Source organism: Lissotriton helveticus, chromosome 1_2 (assembly GCF_964261635.1).
Source record: "Lissotriton helveticus chromosome 1_2, aLisHel1.1, whole genome shotgun sequence".
Lineage (NCBI taxonomy): Eukaryota > Metazoa > Chordata > Amphibia > Caudata > Salamandridae > Lissotriton > Lissotriton helveticus.
In genome coordinates, this window is record NC_136058.1 from 181,752,578 (window position 1) to 181,776,110 (window position 23,533).

General features: G+C 46.0%; 1 protein-coding gene across 11 annotated transcripts in view; it reads right to left on the reverse strand.

The window, feature by feature from the left end:
- OSBPL9 (oxysterol binding protein like 9) overlaps window positions 1-23,533 on the reverse strand; it is a 1,511,872-nt gene that overhangs the window by 222,774 nt on the left and 1,265,565 nt on the right. For all 11 annotated transcript variants that reach the window (XM_078670721.1, XM_078670755.1, XM_078670745.1 and 8 more), the window contains one exon: window positions 16,585-16,669. In XM_078670721.1, the coding sequence (XP_078526847.1) occupies window positions 16,585-16,669 (85 nt within the window). The remainder of the gene's footprint in view (window positions 1-16,584; window positions 16,670-23,533) is intronic.

The following is a 23,533-nucleotide window of genomic DNA, read 5'->3' on the forward strand; positions in this document are numbered from 1 at the left end:
CCTTCTTCTAAGAGCTCTGCTGCCTGATCCTTGTATTGATCTGGTAGGTGTTCCATTAATTTTTCTAGTTGGTCGTAGTGAGTCCTGTTGTAGCGTGAGAGTAAGGCTTGTGTGTTTGCTATGCGCCATATGTTTGTTGCTTGCGCAGCAATCTGTTTCCCTGACGCATCGATCATTTTTTATTCTTTGTCAGGTGGGGGTGTGTCACCAGAAGTTTGGGAATTGGCTCTTTTACATGCATTTGACACTACCAAAGAGTCTAATGGCAGATGTCTCTTAATGTAGACTGGGTCAGCTGGTGCCGGTCTATACTTTTTCTCTATTCTGGGATTTAGTACCCTACACCTTACTGGATCTTTAAAAATCTCTGGAGCATGTTTAATGACCCCTTTGATCATAGGTAGTATTTGAGTAGACCTTTGTGACTGCTCAAAAGTGTCTAGTAAGAAATCCTCCTCAATGGCATTAGAGTGCATTGGAACTCCGTGGTAAAGTGCAGCCCTGTTTAATAGATGATTGAACCCAATACTATCCTCTGGAGGGGAAGGTTTTGTTGGGTAGTACTGAGGATCAGGGATGTCTGGTGCATTATTTGGTGGGAAATTATATGCATCGTCCTCTTTAGGATATTCTGGGTTGACATCTTCATCCTCATCTAAAGGGTATGTGTGTGGCTCTGGTACATCATCCCCCCCACCTAAGTCATACTCTTCATCAGTGTGGTGTGATGATGCAGGAGATTGAGCAGGAGAAGTTATAGGCTCAATATAAGGAGTGATAGGAGAGGAAGAAGGTGAAGGAGAGGGAGGGTGCATTGGAGAAGTTGCACAATCCTTTTTGGCAGGAACCACAGTTGGAAGTGGTGTGTCTGCTGGTCTTTTTTTTATGAGGAATTGCTTCCACATGTCCAGTTTTTGGATTAATATAAACTTTTTTCTGTTTAGGATCTGGTCTAAACAGATCTTCCTCTTCAATAATTTTCTTCGGCGTCGATTTCTTCGGTGCCGATAGGGGTTGTTTAGTGTTTTTTGCCTTAAGAGAAGTGATGGACTCCTGTGGCAATTTATTCGGTGCCGAAGGTTGTTTAGGCTTGTCTGTATCAGGCCTTGTAGTCTTTGGTACCGTTATGGAAGATTTTGGCATGGAGACAGGTTTTGTTGGGCCTGCAGCGCCGGAATCTAGCTTCCCTTCTTTATTTTTGGAGCCGGATGGTTTCGGACTCGAGGCTTTCGGGTCCGTTACCGTTCTTGGGTTCGGCACCAATGCCTCTTTTGGTTTGGGTGCCGAAGAGTCTTTGGGCGCCGAAGGGCATTTAAGCTTCGGTGCCGAAGATTCCTTCTGTGTCGAAGGATGTTTCGGTGCCAATGGAGGAGGTGGAATTGGCACATGTGGTCTTTTCGGTGACGAGGCACCGGAAGGCGAAGTCTTTTTCCTCGGAGCCGAGTCGGAAGGCGGGGTGTCAGAGGGTAAATTTCGGTCTCGACTGGGCCCCATGGGCGGAGTGCCGACCGTTGCCTTTGGATTGGGCAGTGTCTGTTGTGCAGGGGCAGAGGTACTCACGGGTTGTCAAGATGGAATCGAATCGTCCGAGTCCTCTGCTCCCGATATGATCTGGAGATCAGGCGAGTCTTACTCGGCGACGAGTGGAGCCTCGTCCTCGGAGATATCTTCTAGTGGGCTCTCGTCCTCGGAGCCGTCTTCTTCGACGATCTCCTCCTCAAAGATGGCCTCAGGTGCTGGCGCTGATCTCCTCATCTCGTGTCGACGGGCCCTCCGATCCCGAATGGTCTTCTTCGATCGGAAGGAGGCACAGGCTGTGCAGGTCGACTCGTCGTGTGCTGGCGAGAGACAGAGGTTGCAAACCTCGTGATGGTCGCTATGAGGGAATTTTGCTCGACATGCCGGGCATCTTTTGAATGGAGTTCTGTCCATGAGGCGTAGGCTGTACGGCGCCGATAGGCCCAACGGCCCGCGTCGACGCACCGGGATATAGCTGGTGATGTCAAAAAGATTATTCGATGTCGAAAACTGTTTATCTAAAGTTTCACGTTTCGAAAATACAGAAAAGAGTGTTTTCTAGCCGGAGCGGAAAACTTTCATCCGAACCCAGTGGCGGAAAAAAACAATCTGAGGATGGAGCCGATGACCATGCGCAGTATTATCCAAGGGAGGAGTCACCTATCTCGTGACTACAAAGACTTCTTCCAAGAAGACAACAACCTGCAATCATCCGAGCCCAATACCAGGTGGCGATCTATTGCTAAGTGTACAATCTGCAGCTCATATGCCTCGAACATAACAATTTGTCAACTGCTGCTGCTCCAACTTTAAGTGTGGAGGTGGAGGTGCAAGGCCGTGCCCTCTTATATGGCAGGGCGTCCTTCTGAAGAGGCAGCGGGATCGAGGGACTAATGCTCATGGGCAGAAGTTCTGGATAACACTCTCCCCTCCCAGTCCATGGCCACTAGGGTGGCATGGGCCCTGGTTGTTCCTGATCATTTTCAGAACTTGGTTGTGGTGTGGTGAGCAAAGAAACGATGGACTAAACCCAGATATGTGACTGGGAGCAAATGTTTGATTTGGTCAGCATTCTGTCCATTATCTGTTTTTTTCTGTTGCCCTATGTTGGAAGGGTATACCCAGACGTGGGTCCTGTGCTCACTGTGCCACTGGATTCAAGCTAGCCTGGCTGGTGAGGGGTGATTCCCCGAAACCTTCCCTGGATGCTGGTTTCCAGCCCAAGCAGTACCTAGCCATTCAGTTCGGGCAGGACTGGTCCCATGGGGAGCAGAGTCAAGACTAATTTGCATATGGCTGGGTCCAAAATGGGGTAATGTGGTGAACAAAAAAGAATGGATTAAACCCCGACCTGTAACGGCGGGTGAATGTTTTTTTTTGTTCAGCATTCCGTCCATCATCTGTTCTGTTTGCATTTCAAGAACTTAGGGCAGGAGAAGCAGCAGTGGGATGGCCCAAAGGAATTCCTAGCTTTAATCCAAGAGAAAAAAGTCCTGGATGAGAACTGCCTTGGAAACTTCAATGTGCAAAAATTTGGACTCTGTGCATTCTCTTTGGTGGCGAAAAGATTAAGTCAGGGTCCCCCCTACTGCTGGGAGACACTCTGTGCGACTTGTAAGTGCAGCTTCCATTTGTGTTCCGCTAGTTAACAATGGCTGAGTTCATCCACCCCTGCATTTAAAGATACTGCCGGGTGTTGTACAACCCAGTGATGGAGCGAGCACAAATCGTGCAACCTCCGGTCCCTCGAGGAAGCCCTACTTGGGAACTGTAAGTTATAGGTACTAATGGCCAGTAATGATTAAGAAGAAGGGTAAGTCACTTGCCTACCCTTATTGGGGTCCTAATCAATCTCACATTTGCACAGCTCCTGAAGAAAGCCCCCAACCCGCCTGGGCTAAAGAAGGGCTGAAACATGTTGACCACCCACACGGACAACAAGGTGCTATAGAACAGTAACATTTCTATAAGTGCACCTCCCTGTTTTTTAACCTGGCTTTCTCTCCAACTGAATAACATTTCTTTGAGATGGAGCTGCAGGCAATCTTAATTCCCCTCACTTAACTATGTTTTATCACTGATCACTAATGTAATCACCAGCTGGTCTACTTCCAGGTGGAGGAAAGCATAGTGTAAAAAAAAAAAAAGACCCGATAATGATGATGCTTTCACGTTATGTAAGAAGCAGATAATCAAGATATACCGCTCTACGACTCCTGTACGTGATTGAGGGTTTTTAAGTCGGTCACCACATCTGACCCTGGCTGTAATACAGGTACAAGTGATCCATTCCCCTATGATTACCTAAAATGTAAATGTAAATGTAGTATACTTGTAAAGCGCACAGCTGCCCCAGCAACGGGGCGTCCCGGCGCTGTATAACTCTGGGGAACCCGTCCTGTCTTTCCCTGTGGGATGGTCCCTTGCTGGGAGTCCCCAAGGTGGAGCCAGGCATCCCCGGAATTGGTGGGGCCGTTGTGGAGATTAGGCAAGCTAATGCCCAGAGTTGCCGAGTGGAACCCCTGATTAGAGTAAGCACCGAAGCGAGAATTATCGAGTCCGCTGACCAAGGTCCACGACCCTGCCGCGTCGGGAATTGAACCCTGGTCCCAGGCTGACTTCTGCTCTCGGGCCTGCCGCCTCTAACCAGTGAGCCACACTACTCCTACCCTAGCCAGGAAGCCGAAGGGATCTCAGCTTCTTTCTCCCTCCTCTGACTAGATATATTTTTATGTAGTGTAGACAGTTTGTAAGGCATTAGGAATATTTCCACTGTGCCAATCACCCGACATTCCCTGGAAAAGCTAAAATATTTTTCGAAATCCACCTCAAGTGGCACGATGCACTGCCCTTGACTCTATGGTCAATCCATGCCATTTTGTACCAACAAAACCAAGATGAGCCCTTTGAAGTAGACATGGGTTGTCCCATTCTATCAGCTTCAAGCCCACCCCTTTCCCCAGCTGTTTTTGAATTGCCTCTGAATGATATGTTTCTGCAGTACTGCTAGACAACTGATTTACTGTCACAGTAGTTCCTGTCCTCAGGTCCATGATGCCTGGCCGAGGTACCCGAATGAAGCCTGTCACAACCCCCAGACTGGCGAGTGAGTCTACTTAAAGGTCTATCAACAGAGATCCACCCAGCAGCCCCTATGGAAGGGACCTCATTTGATCTGAACTACAAACATTGATGTTAAAATGACACAAAGTTCCTGTCTGGAACTACTACTGTCATTGCAAGAGAGCAACTACACCTTGGGACTCATACCCTCCTGCACCTGTTGAGTCTCTTACCACTGTCCTGCCCAACACATCTTGCTCACCTGCTCCATCGAGCCAGCAATTGCCATAGATGTTAAGAGGATTTCCTGGGTCTGTTAAGCCTTCATTGACTTGGGATGCAGTCCCTCTCTCTCATCGCTATCAGCTCTGACCACAATAGCCCAGTTTCTGCATAGATCTGGCCTGCCATGCTCGTCATCAGACTTGCTGTCTTTGGCATAATATGATACTACGTTGAATAAAAAGTGTGATTGGCACTCAGAAGTAAACCACAATTTGCTGGCACTTATCTGAATAGCCATCTATTAAGAACAGTTCCTGAGCCTGGTGGAACAATACCGTCAGGACCTGAAACTTTCTTCCTACTGAATTTTGACTCTTGTGTCCACTTATGCACATGGATATATGCCTCTGATTGCTGTACCTTTTGAGTCGAAGGAGCAATGCATTGGATTGCAAACCTCTGGGTTCTTTTCTGAGGAATTTCACAATGTCACCGACTTACTTTCCTTGATCTTGCAGATTTACTTTATCCCAATCAGAGCATTATTCAGAAGCCCACTTATCTAGCTTACTCTGTTTAAGGTCTGGAGCATCACAATAAGCATCTTCTGATGTCTGAGCGAGTGTCTTACCTACATCACAACCATGTCCAAATTCACGGTCACAGTTTCCATTATTTTCCAAACTGTCGTCTGTTGTACTGTACGTCTGGAGAAAATTGGAAGGACAAAGTGGTATCTAATTCATATGCAGCAATAGGGCTTATGATTTGTTTCTCACTGATTGGTTTGGCTCTTTTTACCCAGCCCACATTGTCCCTGCTACGTGGCGCTCTTCCAACAAAATTCCTCATTGGATAAGGCAGTCTTGAAACATCTCAAAGACTGCCCACCTATTTTTCCTTATGTCTCCTATGTAGTGACATAGATCATTCCTCTTGGAAATTGAAGCAGTTGCTAAGACATATCACTTATCTTGCTTTGGGGTTTATTTCAGATCAACTAGAAATCCAGAGAATGGTCATATTGCAAAACAGAAAGGCTATGGATTGTGTTCTGACTGAAAAGGGTGGTTTGTGTGCCTTTGTGTTAGTTGAATCTTAAATTTCCTAATGCTTACCATAGCATCCATAGTAGAGATCTCCAATTAGACCCAGTGCTCAAGAACAACATAAAAACAAGTAGGAGTCCGGTCTGATGGGAGTAGCATATGTTCCTGGCTGAAAAGTGATTTTGTAGGATGGTGAATACAGATTCTTAAGACCATATTGGCTGTTCTCATTCTTTTAGTTCTTAGCTGTTTGCTCAAACGTAATTGCATTTGTACTATTCACCTCACCACTATTAGAGGCTCTGCCCTTTCCTTCCCACTGATCATTCCTGAAGAAGAATCAAGCACTAGTAGATCCTCTGATTGTGATGCTCATAAATACCCTGATAACATCTTAACTAATAGATTATTGACCCTAAATCAGCAGTGGATGTTGCCCTGATAAGTACAAAAGGGTGGGGTAGTTGAATTGAAATAGTTGTAATAGCTGATGTCATTTTCATTTTTCTACTGCCAATGTGCTTTTTGTATTGTACCATGGAATCTATGTTATACTTAGCTTGCTCTGTACTCTCACATTGATGTATACAGCCTCATTTTCATACCTGGAAAGAGAGCATTCATAAATGACTAGCTCACCAACTACAAATTTACATTTCTTGCATCTCTTTTCAAGGTCCTTTCACACTCTTGTATTGAGAACTGGTGCACTTGTTAGAGTTTCAGTTTCGGTCAGATGTATCCTCATTCAATGGATGAAGAAATTATAAAACTTACGCAAGTTGGGAAGCGGTTAGCACTAGATGCTGCTCCTTTGTGTAATGACAGAATTGAGCATGTTGCTTCTTTTGCACAATAGACTTGTGCATACCTCCCAAAGAGTGGTTTGTCTTTTCTCTGACAATGATCACTTTCTGGAAAAGTTGGTGGTGTCGGTCGACTCCGTCGTTGGTGTTGTGGTCGCGGGGATGACGCTGCGATGTCTACTTATACACTGCCCCTGTGCACTGATGTCAGTTCTGACACGAATTTCCACGCCAAAAGTGCAAAGCAATGCAAGACACTGACCACTGGTGGACATAACTAGGGCCCTGGAAGGAAGTCCTTATCCCTGGAAGTCAGTTCGCAGAACGGGGAGGATGGGTGGCGGTAAGGAATCTATAACTAACATATGTCTCTTATAGATACATCGTTAACGTAGGTATGTAACTTGTTCATCTGAAAGAGACTATTAGTTGTAGATTCCTTACCTTAGAATAGATACCCCAGCAATACCAACCCCGGAGGTGGGTCTGCAAACTAAGCTCACACCAGAAAATCCTGGAGAACACTCAAAACAGCTGTTTCCCTGGACTTGGCAATAATGTTTAGTTAACGTGTGCAGTGATGCCCACGTGACCACCTGACAGATGTCAATGAGGGGAACTCCACGTCCCAAGGCAGTAGTAGCTGCCGTAGCCCTGGTGGAGTGGGCAAGCAGTCCCACTGGAGCTTCCTTTTTTGCTAGGGAACAGCAGATTTTAATGCATAGAACAACCCACCGAGAAGGCACGTTTTTGCACAGGCTGACCTTTCTTGGCACCCACATAGCCAACAAAGAGTTGATCGAGATAGAAAGACAGCGCACATGTTGGGTCCAGACGGTGGAGTCTCTCCTCCTCCTTGGAAGGGTGCGGAGGTGGGAAGAAGGTGGGCAAAGTCATGGTCTGTCCCTTATGGAAAGAGGTAACCATTTTGGGAAGAAACGAGGGCCTTGTGCGAAGGACCACTTTGTCTGGATGAACAGCCAGGGAAGGAGGTTTGGAGGATAGAGCTTGAAGCTCACTCACTCTGCGAGCAGAGGTGATGGGGACAAGGAAGGCAGTCCGATAGGGCAGTTATGAAGAGGCTCGAAGGGAGCACACATGAGATACGTCAAAACAAGATTCAAGTCCCACTGGAACAAGAATACCTCCAAAAGGGAGGAAGAAAGGGGATCCACAGCGTGTGCTTGCACAATGCCACAAACGTGTTCCATCTACAGGCATATACCGACTTCGTAGAGGGAGGCCTGGCTTCAAAATGACATTACAAACTTCTGGAGGAAGTTCAAAAGCGGTCAACTGCTGCCGCTCAATCTCCAAGCAAGGAGGTGGAGGCTGGACAGGTTCAGGTGGAGGACCATTCCCTGCTGCTGCGACAGAAGATCCTCCCGAAGAGGTAGTCTGATCGGAGGATCGATGGCCGTGCTCAAGATCTCGGGGTACCAGACTCTTCGTGCCCAGTTCGGAGAACAATAATGACTTGGGCCCGTTCGCGCTTGATCTTCTTCAGCATTCTGGGCAGAAGTAGTACAGGCGGAAAGGCATACAAGAGGCTGCAAGTCCACTGAAGACGAAAAGCCGCGCCGAGCGGGTGCCGTCTTGGAAAGAGCAAAAGTGCTGACACTGCGCGTCCTCTTCGTGGCGAACAGCTCTAACCAGTGCAACACCTCCGAGTGAAGACGCCATTCTTGATCCATCATGCACCGATGGCTGATTTTGTCTGCCCTGGCACTTAGAGAACATGCCAGGTGTTGAACCACCAGGGATATGCCCTGATGCTCCAGCCATGTTCAAAGGCGAAGAGTCTCTTGACATGGGGTCCACAACCCCACCCCGCCCTGTTTGTTGCAGTACCACATGGCGGTGGTGTTGTCCATGAACACCTGCACTACCCTTCCTTCGACAGAAGGAAAGAATGCCTTCAGTGCCAGACGAATCGCCTGGAGCTCTAAACGGTTGATGTGGAGACCGGACTCCACCAGAGACCTCTGATCTCTGCCTCTCCCAGGAGGGCGCCCCATCCCAGAAGTTACACATCAGTCATCACTGTAAGCTCTGGTTGGGGAAGGGAGAGGGATCTGCCGCTGACCCAATCTTGGTTTGTGAGCCAACACTGCAATCGACGTGCAATCCCCTCCGCTATCCGAACGACATCAGAAAGATTCCCCTGATGCTGCGCCGACTGGAACTTCAGGTCCCACTACAGAGCCTGCATATGCCACCTGGCCTGATCCACTGGCAGGATGCAGGACCATGAGGCCCAGCAGCTTCAGGGTCAATCTCACCGAAATCTGGGATAGAAGCTGAAACATCGGTATCATAGCCCGAATATCCCAGACTCGCTGTTCGGGAGTATAAGCCGGAAACTGCGCTGTATCCAGAACTGCTCTGATGAAAAGGAGCTTCTGGGAATGAGTCAGGTGTGACTTTGGGACATCGATAGTGAAACTTATCTCTTATTCAAGCTTATCTCGACAAGCTTCCCTCTCCTTCTAATTCACATCTTAACTTCCTCGATCATGAAAAAGACCTCTCGCTTAAAGAGCTTTCTTCTGCTTTAACCGCTCTCACTAAAGGGAAATCGCCTGGTCCTGATGGATTCTCTGTTGAGTTTTACCTACATTTCTCTGATTTGCTGCTTCCTGAACTTTTAACACTCTTTCACTCATTTTTGTCCAACGGCAAAACAGAAGGTACATTCCAGGAAGCCACTATTTGCCTTATCCCCAAAGACGGTTGTGATCCTCAATATTGTAAAAATTATCACCCAATTTCCCTTGTTAATGTTGATTATAAGCTTTTTGCTAAGATGCTTGCATTACGTTTAGATCCCCTTATGCCCCATCTTATCGGTAAAGAGCAGTGTGGTTTTGTTAAAAGGAGGTTAACTTCTGACAATTCTCGTCTTTTTCTTAATGTATTAAATAAATCTCCTTCACTTTCCTCCTCTCTGGCTGCTATTTCAGTAGATGCAGAAAAAGCCTTTGATAGAGTATACTGGTCTTTTTTGTTCGCATCATTACATTGGCATGGTTTTGGTCCCAATTTCAGATCTCTTGTTTCATTGCTTTATTCTGCTCCAAAAGTGTCCGTCTTAGTTAATGGTTGCATTTCCTCTTATTTTCCTCTTCGACGTGGTGTTCGCCAAGGTTGTCCTCCATCTCCTCTTCTTTTCGTCTTAGCTCTTGAACCCTTGTTAACCTCTATTCGTAACAATGACTCCATTACTGGATTTCCTTATGGCACTCATCAACTTAAACTCTCTGCGTATGCGTATGACATTCTTCTATTCATCTCCTCTCCTGAAATCTCTATTCCTCCTTTAATGTCTGAATTTGAATCCTTTACAGTGGTTTCTGGTTATAAAATTAACTCAGATAAGACTGAAATTCTCCCTCTTACAAATTTTTTTCTCCCTCACTCTTTTTCTGCTACTGTTTTTGCGTGGAATAGAACAAAAATTAAATACTTAGGCATTTAGGTTTCCAACCCTATTACTTCTTCCATCAAATTGAATCTATCTGCAGCCTTATCTCGCATTGATAAACTAACTTCTTCTCGGAATCCTCTTTTTCTTTCTTGGTGGGGTCGTTTGGATTCAATTAAAATGATTATCTCCCCAATCTTAATTTATATTCTTTCCGTGCTTCCCGTTCATATTCCCGCTATTTATTTTAAGCGTATTGATTCACATCTGTCAGCTTTTCTGTGGAAGGGTAAAAAATCCAGAATAGCTTTATCATCTCTTCGCAACTCTAAGTCTACTGGTGGCGTTAATTTTCCTAATTTTCGTCTATCATAAATCTTTTTCCCTCCGCCAAGCCACCCAATGGCTCAAGGCGGACTCCTCCGTCTTTACTCCTCTATGGCTCCTTATCGAGCAAACCTTATTGCTACCTCATTCTTTTGATGAATTCATCCGTTTCGCTGCCAAAATTGCTCTAACTTCCCTTCCTTTGTTTAAACACACTTGCTCCTTATTGAAACCTCTGGTATCTCCTGTTGTCAATTCCATTGAATCTTTCCTACAATCCCTCTCTGGCATAACTCGCTTATTCTTCTCAACAATAGACCTATCTTTTGGAAGTCATGGAGGTCAAAAGGTATTATCTGGGTTAATCATCTCTTTAACGGTCTTTCTTCTTGCTCCTTTCCTCAATTCTAATCCTTATTCCATTGTCCTCGTTCTTTTCTTCGTCAGTTTACTATTCTCATGGCTATTATCACTGACTTACTATTCTCTTCCCTCTTCTCCTTCAGCTGAATTCCCGAATTATCTTCTTGTAATACTCAATGCTTTACCTAAAGCCTCTCCTATATATAAATTCTTCCTAGCCCTGGACCCACACCGTAATAAAACTAAGGTGGAACTGGCTTGGGAACTGGATTTAGAATGTGCTTGGCCTACGACCTTTTGGGATAAACTATGGACCAGGTCCTTAAAAATCTCTCGCTCGGCATCCCTCACTCAAACTTGTTTTTTCTCTATCACAGACTGTTTCTTTCCCCGGTTTCTCCTCTTCTCCTAATACTAATTGCTGGTCTTGTGCTTCTCCCAATGCTGATCTCCTTCACCTTCTTTTCCTCTGTCCTTTGGTTTCTGCCTTTTGGGAGAAAGTTTGGTCATACATTTCTAGTATTCTTACTCTCTCCACTCCTTATTCTATCCCACTATTCTTTGCAGGCAGTCTTTCTGATTTAATTGACCTTCCCCCACACACTCGTGATCTTTTTGACCTCATGCTTGCTCTTGCTTTTCAACACATTTCCATAAATTGGAAGACACTTACAAAATTATCCATACAGCATTGGTGGAACACTCTTTGTCAATTTCATAGATTGGATGTAGCTTTTGCTTCCGCATGCACACCGCGATTTAACAGATGTGTTTTGGATGCCTCTCACTTCCTACTTAGATCGACTTGTACTGAAGAATGTTTCTAACCTTACTTCTGAGAATTTTAAACCGCCTTGAAGATTTTTTGTCTCTCATTTTTGCATTTTATTCTTTGATTTGCCATGTAACCTAGATATTCTTGATTTATTACTTTTGACTTATATATGATATGTATCTTGTATGCATTTCTGTGCCTACTCCTGGATGCCTCTTTAATATGAGATGAATACCCTTTGCTTTCCCTTCCCTCCTTCCTCTTCTTCCCCCTTCCCACTTTTCCCTTCTACGTAAAATCTTGAAAATGCTTTTATTTTCCTTCTACTCATATTAGCCTATTTATTTGCTTTGTTTCTACCTTCTGTGTATTACTGGTATATTTATATCTTGTTACATATTAATAAAGCTTTTCAAACATAAAACAAAAAAAACCTAACGCATGCAATGCAAATAGTAACTATTATTAAAAATGAGAAAAATAGTGGCAGTGAAATTTACCAAAAGTATGGAGTGCAAATAATACTGTAATGTATTTGTGAAATCACAAAAGCTCTCTTTATATAAATATCTCCAACGCACCCTTGTCTCTTTGGTTAACTTAACTAACCTTAGCACCAAAAAAGGGCCTAATTCAAGTTTCAAAGATGGTTCAAACCTGAAAACCTCTCCTGAACAATAGAAGTGATGTTCAGTGAAATAGCAGTGTCTGCTCTTCTCGTCTGCTTCATCTGTCAGGCAGATAAGCCCACTGAGCGAAGGCTAAACAGGCCGACCATTAATCTTTAGTAAAGGAAGCTGATACGGTTCTATGAGGCTTCTGTTTCGAGTCACTGGTACAAAGTGCGTCATGAGAACAAGAGAATTTGATTCATACAAAATAGTATGAATATATTCAAGCAGACTTCATTATCACGTTACAATGAATAATGGCAAACAAATGTGAATTTTATATTTCAGCATTTATATCCAAATAATCAACATATATAATTTAATTCACAAAGTGAGATACCTAAAAGGAAAAAACACAATATTTATAAAAATACATTTAAAGGATTTACTGTGTCTAAGCCTGCTCTTCATTTTCAGGCACCCTTTGATCATACTGAGAAATCAACAGCAAATAGGGGGTTGACAACACACAATGCCCCTGGGTATAATCATTTTCCAAAAGCTTTTCTGTTCATCAGTTACAAAAGACAAACATTTACAATGCAATAGGTCTCGCAGCATTGAAGTTTGAGTTATTGGCATTGTGTATGACAATCCCAATAGTTATACCTTTTGCAAATGTGACACCTATAGCATTTGTAATGTAATATGTGTTGTACTTACGTGACTTAGATTTATTGATATTAACAATAATAATAGCTGTTAATATTTTTAATAATTAATACTTAAATAAAAGTTATTGCAATTGAGTCGGTGGAAAGGTGAAGTGTGTCGTGTCCCCGAGTGATGTTGTGGTGTAAATGACAATGCCTTAACAATGTCTTCACTGGGGCTTAATGCAGCGTGCCTTCACACATAAGAGGCAGTATTTGTTTTTTCAGTAATGAACCATTACCTCAGAAGCTACTGCGGTTTCTGTGCACACCTTAGGGACAGGGAGCTCGAACCAGGGCCCACTGCAGCTTACCCAACTCCTGACAATGGCCCAGACACCCCTCCCTCTGCACTTCTTCATTCCCCTGCAGCCACGAACTTCTCTGCCAATTGGGGGACACCAGAGTCGCCGTTCTTTGGCTTTCTGTTTTCAAAGTAGTCAGACAGACTGTCATCACCAGTCCTGGTGTACTATCGCCAGCTCTGCCCGGCCCGCTCCTTTGGTACTCTGCCCGGTCACTCCCGGTATATTAGTGCCCGCTCTGACCGCACTGTGCCGGTCCGGGCTTACCTTACCTTACGTTAGAATCCACAGTCCAAAGAACTCTCTCCGTGTCCCCAAGTAGCCCGGCTCGCTGTCTTGACAACTTGCACCCACTAACTCGGCGTCACGGGTGGTTGAAACATTTCCCAGAGCAACCGGCTCATGCCAGGGAGCAACTGCTGCCTTTAATCAAGTGATGCGCGTGCACTGACTAAAACAAAACCAGTGGTGGCGGGGCGGGCCATAGCAAAGCAACTTCCACGCACAGCAGAGAGCCCGAGGGAACACGAACCCAAAACACACAGCATTAGTTTCAAATCGCAGTGTCGGAGGGGTGGTCGCTAAGCCTCACCTAGCAGTCTCTGGGCAGCTGATTTATTTATTTATGCGATTTTCTATAGCGCGAACTTTACCCGAAGGTGTCAGAGCGCTTTACATAAGCACCAGTTGAGAAACATAAGGACTTAGGATTACATGCGTTACAAAAAAGATACACATGGAAAAAAATTGCAAATGTACAAGATGTAAAGTCACACAAGGAGGCGATACACGTTGATATACTCTAAGATGGTATAAAGGTCTACTGCACATACTAGTGATTACTCTATATACATAGGGAAGGGATAGACATGGATATACTCTAGGAGTCACATAGAAATGGAAGAGAGCACAGCGGTCTACTGCATATACTAGTGATTAGAGTTATCTCTATATACATAGGGAAGGGATACACATGGATATACTCTAAGAGTCACATAGAAATGGAAGAGAGCACACCGGTCTACTGCATATACTAGTGATTAGAGTTATCTCTATATACATAGGGAAGGGATATGACTGGATATACTCAAGGGTCACATAGGAACGGTAGATGGTACAAAGATCTACTGCAAATACTAGTGATAAGAGTTATCCCTATAAACAAATATAAGAACACATAGTAGAGATCCTCAGGCAGAGTTCCCTTAAGTGGGGTTGTAGGGGGGACGAAGTCACAACACCAAGGTAGGGTGGGAGGGAATCAAGGGTAGGGAGAGAAGGCAATGCATAAAAGGGAGGAAACATTTTAGGAACATCAAGGGGGAAACGAGGGAAAAGGGTAAAAGACAAAGGAATGGGCAAGAAGACAAGCCGGGGACAAGAGAAAAACGGCCGAGAGCAGCAGCAAAATGGCGGGCAGGAAAAGTGAGGAGGTCCATGAGAGTCTGTGGTCCACCAATACAGTGCCTCAAATGTTTCCCGTACCAGGGTGAGTAGTTAAGGTCATCCGACACTCTGATGCATCTTATAAGAGTGCCCCTGGCCAAAATGAAAGAGCCCTGTTCGGCCTGATGACTGCTTGTAGACAGAGACGGTTGGTATGAAACATTGTCCTGCAAGGCTTCGATATTCCCTACCACAGTCATGGTGCAGGCATGTGGTATTCCTCAGCACGCTGTGTGGTAGGCTGGCGCGCGCACACCCCCATGAGCAGGTCCGTGGAAATCCGGATCAGTCTTGCATGACCCCGGGGCAGTCTGGTGATGTCGACAGCCTCAGCGCTCCAAGTGGAGGAATCCAGCAATTCTTAAGATCAGGGGCAGCTTTTGGTGTGTGAGGGCAGTGAGAGTTGGGTTCAGAAGCTCAATAGGGAGAGCCGATCGCCAATTGCAGGTCACCGCCAGCCGCCATTTTAAGGTCAGGCATGCACGGGAAGGAATATCGTTATGAGTACTGCCTCCAGTGAAATGCCGCTAATGAAGCACCTGGGTTTTGTAAAGCTTGTGTCAGCCTCTGTGCTGCGACCTTCAACCGTACCTCCTGTTTGGGATAGCAGCTGTCGGCGCTCTCGGCAAGGTTGCGACCGCCATTTTGTACGCCGCAGCCTTCTCCCCCGCACTGCAGATTTTCACCGCTCCCACGGCACCAGCAACGATCGGAGCAGCTCTGCAAGTGCCCCACACTCTCTGGTTCAGGTAGGGAGCATCGGTGTCGAGGAGAATGCTCTCCAGTGGCCAGGAGCCGTGCCGGAGCAGAGCGTGGACCTGGAGCAGAGGCAGACCCCCGCCTGTTGCTCTGCCCCTCTGCTTAGCGCCCTCGCCCGCATCCCGCTCCCATCTCAATGCAGGCACCGGGTGTTCCGACGCAGTATGCAGTGCCGCGGTCCCAGATTAGAGATCGGGATCTGCAATTAGGTAGGGCAGCCGCGGGGGAGCTCCGGAGCTCCTGCTCCTCCGCGGCCGGAACCGGAAGTCGAGATCACCGCACCTCCGGTGGCTGCGGTCTCCTCTCTGGGGTCCACCAGAGGTCGGCTCCTTGTTTTGGCCGCGGGTGTGGTGAAGCAGCTGTCAGCCTGCGGGTGTCCCCAGCCCTCGTGGTCCGCTATTTGCTGGTCCGCCCACTCTGGAGTCTGTTGTTCATCCTCTTCCCCGGGCGGGCGCTGCACCGGGGGCGGGGCCTGGCGGCGGAGTCCCGCCCTACACAGACTCCGAGGAAAGCCAGTCCTAAAGCTGCTGCCGCTGCGGGCCCCGACGATGAGAGAACCCTGAACCGCAACTCCCCCCGCTCCGCTCCCCACCCCGCGGATAATTAGAACAAGCACGGAACTGCACCAAAGAGGAGCCGGCGTGCGGACCAGAGGAGCGGTGGCAAGGGAGCGAGAAGACACGCTGAGATGAGGTAGGAGATGTGTGTGTGTAAGCGCTGGGGGTTCTGTGTGTGCGTGTGTGTATGCTCGGCGGGGGGGGCGGCTGTATGTGTGTGTATGTGCGGCGGGGGGGTGGGCGGTATGTGTGTTGTGCATGTGTTGTGAAGAGCCTGCCGGAATCGGAGCGCGTGTTCATGCGCGCGACCTGATCCGATTCCGGCAGGTTGCGTGCGCGTAAGAGCCTCTTGTCCGCTCTGCCTAGTCCTTGAAAGCAGAAAAGCCTGAAACGATTACAAAAGACTCGCTCTGCGACAGCAGGGACTTTCGCCCCTGCAATCGCAGGCGCGAGACCTAAAAAAGAGACGGGAGTAAATAAGAGATGTATCATAGTGGTGTGGGCAGTGCTATCAATTACACTTTGCGCCTGAATATAATTTGTGGTCTTCATGTAGTTTGGCTGAAGGGTTCAATGGTTTCAAATGCCAAAACGCTGAAAGATGAAGTACAAAGTATATATACAGTAATAGTTTTCAGCTTACTTGGTGGATGGTGAGAGACCTGCTCTGACACAAATTTGACAGTATTTTTGGAAGCCCAAGGAACTGGTCCATCGGAAACTAGGTCCTAAAAAATAAAACACAACATTTTAGAATTTGTAAAACTTAAATAAAACTCAAACATTACATGTTCTTTAGGATGACGAATCTTACTTTAAAGTCCAAATTTAAAAGATGACTTGTGTAGGAACTTGTTTGAGGGCACCGAGGCACACTTAGAATCCTGAGCCGCACTGATATTAAATGGGGCTTTTTACCACTGAAGTCTGACCTAGTGTTAGACCCAAAACTGAATATTAAGTATATCGCTGTAGTATTTGACTTAATCGGCGTCTGAAGTTGGAGAATTATAACACAATATAGCACTAACATTATGCAAAAGAACAAAGTCCAACCAGTGCCATGTCTTAAAGAAAAATATCTTTATTCTACTAATAACAAAATACAACACATTCAATGTCACAGATTTAGGTATCTACACAATTAACTCAGGATAACTGAAAGGCTCTGGCTACTGGCAGTGGTTGAATCCCAAATTTGGACTAGGGTCCCATTCTGTATCATAAGATAATTCCTACAGTCCCGCCTGTCTTGCATGCGGAACTACCCCCGGTAGTCTTTGGGACTTGTAGTTCAATGCTACTGATTGGCAATCAGAACCCATCTGTAACTTTGGCAAACTCTTAAAGGTTAGACTACCTATCCTGCCATTTTAGTTCATGAATATCAGTGATTTATTGTTTCATTAATGTGTAAACCATCAAGGGTTGCTCTTAAACTGTAACTTAGTAAAATTATAAATTTCTGATTTGTAGATAGTATACGGTAAATGTTTAATCCACTCTGCATTATCTAACTTATCTTTCATAAATTGAATGGTATTCAATATTGCACAATTGAATGACCCAACAAACATGCGAGATCTTACACTAGTTTCAGTTTGATTCTTTTGAAGTACTCCAGATTATTACATTTGGCTACAAAAAGCTCTTGGTGACTATCTCTATTAGTTTGGCTAGAGAAATACATTCTTGCTCATCTTATGTATGATGTGCTAGTAAAAATTGTAGGGAGTGTAACAAGCTGGCTGAATAATATTTCTTAAACAAATGAAGCCCTGCATTATCAATAACCCTATATAGCATTTTTGGTGAACATCTGGAAATGTAGATGCTTTAATATTAGGAATACAGATTCCTTAATGGAGATTTTCTCTGAATCGAAATTAGGAAATTAGCATTCCTAATGAATGAAACTTTTGAGTTTCATTAGCGATTCTTAGTGGGTCACAAATAGACCTACCTCATGAATTTAATGAGGTAGGTCACAATTTGCGAACCACTAGCAATCGCAGTCATCACAGGGGTGTGGCCTGTTAAGGTCAACAGACTATCATGTCTGTGAATACTTTTTAATAAAGCAATCTTTTTTTTTCTTTCTTCAAATGCAGGCATTTAAAAAGAAAAAATGAAATTTGCAGTTTAATTTTTTAAGAGTAGGTAGTGGCCTGTGGGTAGGGTGACCAGACGTCCCAGATTTGCCCGGACAGTCCCTATTTTCCAACAGCTGTCCTGGCAGATTTCAGGAAATTAAGCTCATGTCACAGTTTTTTGAGAGGGTCAGCTAAAAAGAGTGGGAGGTATTTTTTTATGTTTCGCAAAGCAAGGATAGATAGCAGCTGTTATAGGAAAGCAATTTAATTATCAGGCATGCAACTGGTTTTAAAAATTGCATTTTATGTAGTTCCTTACTGCCTTTTCTGTAATTTTCTGCTAAGGAACACTGTCATTCTGTGCACTGTGTTGAAGTATAATTTTAGTCATTCTTCAATCTTTGGGAAATGTCCCGTTTTTTTGCTTTAAAATTCTGGTCACCCTATCTGAGGGACCACTGCCTGCTCTTAAAAATATTTTTACTTTCATTCTCGGAGGGGGCACCCATTTACAAATACGTTACCACCTACTAGAAGTAGGTCGTAAAATGTGAATTTCCAACCGCGTTTTTGATTGCAAAACTTTCTTACATACCACTGGATTTATTTATTAGCAATTTGGGATCGATCAATACCAAAATGCATGTTTTCAGTCGCAAACGGCCCAATTCTGCGAATCGGGCTGACTGCGACCAGAAAAATGGTTGATACATCTAGCCCCTGGCATATAAATCAAAGATGCTGAAAAAATAACATATGTTTTTGTAATTTAATCTTTTAAACATAATTTACTCTTCCTACAATATAAAGAGCCCAATCTGGATTTTAACCCAGCATTTACCTTATTTTTGTCCATTTGCAGACAAATTCTAAATTGCACATTTCCTCAATTTCCTGGGGGATTTGTGACCTCAGTTGATAAATGTGCAGTAATTTCCTTGGTTATAGTCCATGTAATCAATTCAAGTGTGAGACATTTTGTACCCTGAAGAACAAGTTACTTACCTCTAGTAACGCATTGTCTGCTTGACAATATCTAGCCACAGATTCCTTACCATAAGACTGGATCCAGAAACTTTTTCGTGAATAGTACCTGTGCGTGCCAGTAGGTGGCTCTGTTTGGCTCCACGTGGCATTGTCCACACCAGAAGTGATGTGTGCTGTGCCCATACAGGGGCCACTACAACACGTTGACATCAGTTCCTTTTCGTGACTTTACACATCAGGAGGGCAGAGCCACGAAGAACACTGACTACTGGTGAGGAAGATTAGGGCCCTGAAAGGTGAAAGTCCTCTCTATAGAAATCCATTCACAGAGCTGGGAGCATAGTTGGGTCCATAAGGAATCTGTGGTTGTAGTCTCTCTACCAGATAAGGCATTACCGAAGGTAAATAACGTATCCATCTGATTAAGACTTCTAGCTGCAGATTTCTTACCTTGGATTAAATAGCCAAGCAATACCACCACGGAGGTAGGTCCACGAAACGTATTCACACTAGAAAGTCCTGCAGGACTGAACAAGCAAAGTGTCTGTCCCGGTGGACCCGACTGTTCAGGCAAAAATGCTTAGGGAATGTGTGTAGAGAATCCCACGTTGCTGCCTGGCAGATTGCCAGGACAGGAACTCCACGTGTGAATGCAGTGGTTTACAGCCTTAGCTCTGGTAGAATGAGCATGCAAACCCTCAGGGAATTGCTTCTTGGTCAATGTGTAGCAGATTTTAATGCAAAGCAAAAATATATAGGAAGATGGTCCGCTTCTGCACGGCTTTTCCCTTCTTTGCTCACCCGGAACTCTCTTGTGTGGTCAAGGTAGAACAACACTCTTTTTGGGTCCAGATGATGAAGTTGCTCCTCTTGCTTAGAGAGATGTGGTGGAGCGCAAAAAGTAGGCAGGGTGAGGCACTGGCCTAAATGGAAAGGAGTGACAACTTTCGACAGAAAGGAAGCTCTAGAGCAAAGAACCAGATTTTCGGGTAGATGTTCAGGTAAGAAGGCTTGGATGACAAAGCCTGAATCTCATAACCCTTGCGGGTAGATGTTATTGTCACGAGGAAGGCTATCTTCACGGCAAGGAGCCTGAGAGGATAATTGTATAAGGGCTCAAAAGGAGCGCACATCAGAAAAGTCAAGACCAGATTAAAGTCCAATGAGGGATGATAAAGGGTGACGGTGGATACGTGTTGCAAACCTTATAAGAACTTATGTAAAACCGTGGATTTGAAGAGGGATGGCTGATTAGGCAACTGCAGAAAGGCGGAGATGTCAGAAAGATAGCCGTTTAGGGAGCCCAGAGCAGAGCCCTGCGGGGCAAGGGATAGGCTAAAGAGAATGACCTGAGAGAGGGGAGCAGAAAGCAGGTCAGCTTGTTTCTCTACACACCATGCCACAAACCTGCCCCAACGGTAGGCGTATACAGTCTTGGTATAGGGACGTCTCACTGCAGACGTCTCACTGCAAAGATAATATTACAGACTTCAGGTGGAAGGTCCAAAGCAGTCAACTGTTGCCATTCAATTTCCACGCAAGAGGGAAGAGCATTGACATGTTCGTCGTTAAGAACTCTCCCCTTCTACTGTGACAGAAGATCCTCCGAAAGAGGCAGTCTGATCGAAGGACTAAAGTCCATGCTCAACAGCTCGGGATACCAAACTCTCCGAGCTCGATACCAAAATCTCCGAGCTCAGTCTGGAGCTACAAGGATGAGTTGAGCCCGGTCATTCCTGATCTTCTTGACAACTCTGGGCAGGAGCTGTATGAACACAAAGGCATACAGAAAGCCTGAGCTCCCATCGAGATGAAGTGTCTCAGAGCGAGAGTCGCCTTGGAAACTCCAGCACGCAGAACTGTTGACATTGCACGTTTTCGGTGGTGGCGAATAGATCTAACCAAGGCTCTTCCTACTGCTGAAAGAGACTGTGAACCACCTCTGGGTGGTGACGCCTTTTGTGATACACTAGGCATCTTCGGCCAAGTTAGTCTGCCCTGGTGTTCAGAGGGCCCGCCGGGTGTTAAACGATCAGGGATATGCTATGCTGTTCTAGCCATGTCCAGAGACGTTGAGCCGCTTCAGAGTCAGTCTCACCGAAATCCAGGATAGAGAATGAAACATTGGTATTATAGCCAGAAATATTCTGGACTCAATGTTCAGGAGTATAGAGGCTTGAAACAACACTGTGTCCAGAACGGCTCGATGAAAGGGAGCATCTGAGAGGGATTCAGGTATGACTTCGGCACACTGATAATGAACCCCAGCGAATGCAGGAGGTCCACCGTAGTCTGGAGGTGGGACATGAAAGCCTGGTGCAAGCACGCCTTCAACAGCCAAATCTCTGCAGATGAGCTGCAAACACTGACATCACCTTGGTGAACATCTGAGGGTGCTGGTAAGGCGAAAAGGAAGCAATGCAAACTGACAGTGCTTGTGGCTCACCGTGAGCCGCACCTTGGGGGGCAGGCATATAGGGATGTGGAAATATGCATCCTGTAAGTCCAAGGTTACCATCCAGTTTCCAAGGTCCAGGGCAGACAGGACGTGATAGAGAGCATTATGAACTTCTCTTCCTTGAGCAAGAAATTGACAGGGTGCAGGGATAGGACAGGGCAAAAACCTCTGTCCTTCTTAGGCACCAGAAAGTAGTGAGATTACCAACCATGACCTACTTCTGGTGTCAGCAGGCTCTCCAAGGATCCCTTGGCCAAGAGAGTTGTCACTTCCTGGAGGAGCAAAAAGATATTGTTTTCCATCAGCCTGTAACAAGTGGATGGGACGGGTGGAGGGGTAGTTACGAAGGGGAGAGAGTAGCCTCTTCGGACAATCTGAAGATCCCAGCGGTCTGATGTTATGGACCGCCACTGGGCAGTTGATGGCATACTCGGACTCCCACTGAGTGCCCATAATGGTACAAGAGCAAACTAAAGGGGTTTGGAGGAGCTGGTTGCCGGGGGAACAGTGGACTGACCTGTCCTCTGGCTGCTCAACCCAGAAGGTCTGTGGCTTCTGTATCCTCTGCCAAGCAGAGGCTGGGACCCTTGTGCGGTATGGTGGCTGGATTGGTAGACACAGCTGGAAGCCTTTCCATGACCAAGGAAAGACGGACTGGGTTTGGTGAAGAGCCAAGGAAAGGCCCAAGGACGTGGCCATAGCCCTGATGTCCTTGAGAACTCCAGCGCTGAGTCCACCTTGTCTCCAAAGAGACACGAGCCATCAAAGGGCATGTCCATAAGTGATGATTGAACATCCACTGAAAAGTGAGTTCTCAGCCAGGTATGGTGCTGTAAGGCCATCATCAATGTAACCGCTCTGCCTACCGAGTCAGTGTTATCTAGTCCACATTTGATCAGCAAGAGCTCGGGAAAGTATGACCCAGACCTCTTCCGGAACCATGGGCAGCACCTGCGCAACCGAATCCCATAATGAATAGGAGTAGAGGCCCACTAGACACACAGTATTCATGAGCCACAGTCCATGTTGGTGGAAGAAAATATTTTCTTGCCTAAAGTATCCAGACACTTGAATTTCCTATCCGGTGGGGCAGTAGGGAACGAGCCAGAAGTAACACTGGAGTTACACTGGAAGTAGACGCTTGGACGACCAAGCTCTTCCCTGGGGCGGGGTGATCACGCTGGCCAATTGTCCGGTTCACAGAAACCCCTGTACTAGGCTTGGAGCAATTGCCAAGCAGGACATCTGCGAGGGCTTTACTGAATGGGATAAGTGGTTATGAGGGGGTCAATCCTGGCCGAAGCACCTCTGTCAAGATGTCATGACTGCCACTGAGGATAGGCTAAGGTTTAGGACCTCAGCAGCCCTTCTCATCACCATAGCAAATGGTTCTCCCACCTCCACAGCCACAGTGGGGGGAGAAAGTATGCTCGTATCTGGTCAAGTCCACTGGCCTCCTTCAAGTTCTCACACAAATCCATGGTTGGATCTAGGGAGTGGTATTCTTCAGGGTACAGTGACTCCTCCCAATCCTCCCAAGTTCCAGCCCATAAGATTAGGGCTCAGGCTCTGGCGTGAAAGTCATGGCTCTAGTCAGCGCCGGATGATGCCCCTTCTGCACCGTGTTGGAGTCAGGGATTAGAATGGGGATGCTGCCTCCAGCGTCGGGACCTTTGCTGGGGAAGGTCCAGAATGTATCTGGAACTACGAGGCTTGACATGCGGTGGGGGGCAAACATGCCAGCGGCGAACCCGTAGGTGCCCCTCTGGAAGCCACGGTGTCCGAAGGCACGGAGATGGGCCACCAAATGTGAGGTGCATGGCCTCATAAAACTCTCGAAGTTGGAGTCACATCGGCTCCTGGAAACTTGGACAGGACGAAGTCAAAGAACTCTTCCACTTCTTGCTGTTCTCTTTTTTTGTGGCACTTATCCAAATGCCCGGACAACTTTGAGTGTGACGAAGATCAATGGCTCTGCGACCAATCCAGAGACCTTCCTTTCGACTGGGATCAAGACAGGTCAGTGTCAAACATCGTGCGGCAAGGAGCTTGAG